Here is a 2,452-nt window from a genome sequence, read left to right as displayed (position 1 = left end):
GGTGGACAGCGCTGGCTGCTCATATGTGCCCCCCAACAGCCACACGCACGGGTCAGCCAAGGAAGCCACCGGGCCATGAGCGGGGTGGTGCGCAGGGCAGAGGTGACTGGCCACGTGTCAGCAGGGAGCACTCTCTCGAGGTTGGTGGAGGAAGAAAGGGAGGGACGGCCCGGGCAGTGGGCAGTGACATTGGCAGACTGGTCTGGAGAGGTGGGGTGGGAGGAGCACGGGGCCCGCAGGGGTCCTGCGGGGGAGGGGGGCGCAGCAGGAGTGCCCTGAGCAAAGGGAGCTGGTGGCCAAGGACATGGAGCTGCACTCTCACAGACGAAGCCTGCGCTGCCAGGACGTCACCGAGCACCCACCCCTCCTGCCGTACAGCAGCCTCTGCTCCGCCTCGGAATACAAAGCAGCCGGGCGTTGACCAAAGACCCCAGAGTCCCTCCAACACCACTGTTGAAGAAGCGACGACGGACGACTTTCCCTAAGTCGATGCACAAGCAACCTCGAGTCCAGTAAAAACACACAAGTCCCCCGGCTGCAGTTACCCGCCCGCGGTCAGCCGCAGTCCGGAAATATTAAACGGACAATTCCAGAAATAAACGATTCCTAAGTTTTATGCTGCCCACCGTTCTGAGGAGCGAGATGAAGCCTCACACCATCCCGCTCAGGGGGTGAATGGTCCCTGCGTCCAGCGTCAACTCACTACCCAGTGCCGCCTTTTAGTCACTTAGGAACCGTCTTGGTTATCGACGTGGACACTGCTGGTCTGTGTCACCTGTCACCTCACGAGGCACAGGCTTCTCCAGAGAAGAATGCAGACGTGGCAAGGCACGCCTCCACGGCTCGGGCTCAGAGACGCTTTAAAGCTTGGTGACGACGCTCAGGGCCAGCTCTGAGGGAGCGGCGGCTCCCTCCACGGGGTGGGAGGGAAGTGGGACCCCCAGGGGCCGTGGAGATCGGACAGAGGCAGAGGCGCCTCTCCCCTCGAATCCACAACAGCGCGGCCCAGACTCACCAGCTGGGTGACCAACCGACTGGAGGGGCGGGTTCCCTCCCCGGGGACTGGCGGCCACGGCGAGTGTGATGTAATTAAAGTGGACAGAGGCGCTCAGATCCCTGGGCGGGACATAGGAGGAACTGAGTGAAAAAGCAAGGTGGGAAATGTGTAGCTGTGTGAGCTGTCCCCTAGGAAGGGGGAACAGTGACAGCGAGCGCGGGCGCTGCGGCCGCCGTCGGAGGAGCAGGAGCTGCAGCGGACCACAGCGTCTCTAAGCGCGCCCTTGCGTGCTCAGGTACGAAACCACGTCGAGGTTTCACATGTTCACAAATAAATACTGTTGAAAAGGGAAAGAAGCATCAACCTCTAACGCTGAGTACCATCAGGAGCCGTCAAACCTGACTGCGGCAAACGGGCAGCAGGTGGCCGGGCAGGATCAGCGTGCGGGACCCGCCCAGCCGCGCGCTGGGGCTGGAAGGAAAGCGCTTCCTGCGTCTTCCAAGAAAAAGCAGTGACTACGCACGTTATCGGGAAACAAGACCCCTGAAGAGAAAGGGCTGCAAACGTACGACAGCCAAGGAAACCGCCGAGAACGTAAAATCTGAATTAGAAATACCAACGTACACTTGAGATCTTCACGTGTTTGCGTTTGCCACCTCTGTCGGCATCGCCCGGGAGGGACGCGCACACGAGCCCCAGGTCAGGATTCCTAGATGTCGTTACTGCCAAAGGGGCCGGGGCTGGACGAGGGGGCCCGAGGCACGCCCAGCCGTGGGCACAAGGGCACGCGCATCAGGCCACACTGGCCTTTCACCTCGTCACCACGACTGGGGTTTCTCAGGACAGACATCAGGGGCAGACCCACCGGCCCAGGAAACAATGCGGGAAGCAGGACAGAGGTTACGGGAGACGCCGGCACCCCGGTGGCCGCCGCGTCTGCACACGGAAGGCTCTCAGCCCTCCTCCACGCGCCCACCAACCTAGGACAAGGTCCCGCGGGGCCCTCGGCGGATGGCCGAGTCCCAGCTGTGACGGAGGTGCAAGGGGCCACGAAAGCCCAAGGCAGCGGCGAGCAGCGCTATCTGGGTGGGCTGCCGGGCTGCGGTGACCTGGGAGGCTGGCCCGGGGGCGGGAAGCAGCAGCAGCCTGAGCAGACGGGGCTGGGGCAGAGGACGGGCGGGAGCTGGGGAACGTGTGCAGACGCTTGAGCCCCGGCCACACGCGCCACGAGGTCAGAGCCTGCTCCAGCCGCGCAGCAGCGCCCAGCTCCGCGCTCAGGTGAACGACACGCACCTGGAGGGCCGGCGGGTAGGCTTCCAGCGCCTCCAAGAGTCTCGTCACGCTGAACGTCAGGTACCCCACGGCTGTGAACAGCAGCGGGGACGTGAGGCTGCAGATGGCGATCAGCACCTCCACCTGGGGGGACAGGCGGCCGATGGCAGTGGCCCAGGCCCG

At 63.6% G+C, this 2,452-nt stretch overlaps 1 protein-coding gene across 1 annotated transcript in view; it reads right to left on the bottom strand.

The window, feature by feature from the left end:
• Positions 1 to 2,452, bottom strand: part of MLC1 (megalencephalic leukoencephalopathy with subcortical cysts 1) — a 21,418-nt gene that overhangs the window by 1,972 nt on the left and 16,994 nt on the right. Inside the window, exon 11 of the mRNA XM_011384185.1 lies at positions 2,291 to 2,413. Within this exon, the coding sequence (XP_011382487.1) occupies positions 2,291 to 2,413 (123 nt within the window). The remainder of the gene's footprint in view (positions 1 to 2,290; positions 2,414 to 2,452) is intronic.

The sequence above is a fragment of the Pteropus vampyrus genome, unplaced genomic scaffold (assembly GCF_000151845.1).
Source record: "Pteropus vampyrus isolate Shadow unplaced genomic scaffold, Pvam_2.0 Scaffold563, whole genome shotgun sequence".
Classification (NCBI taxonomy): domain Eukaryota; kingdom Metazoa; phylum Chordata; class Mammalia; order Chiroptera; family Pteropodidae; genus Pteropus; species Pteropus vampyrus.
The sequence above is the reverse complement of the archived record's forward strand: the minus strand, read 5'-3'. Positions and strand labels throughout refer to the sequence as shown.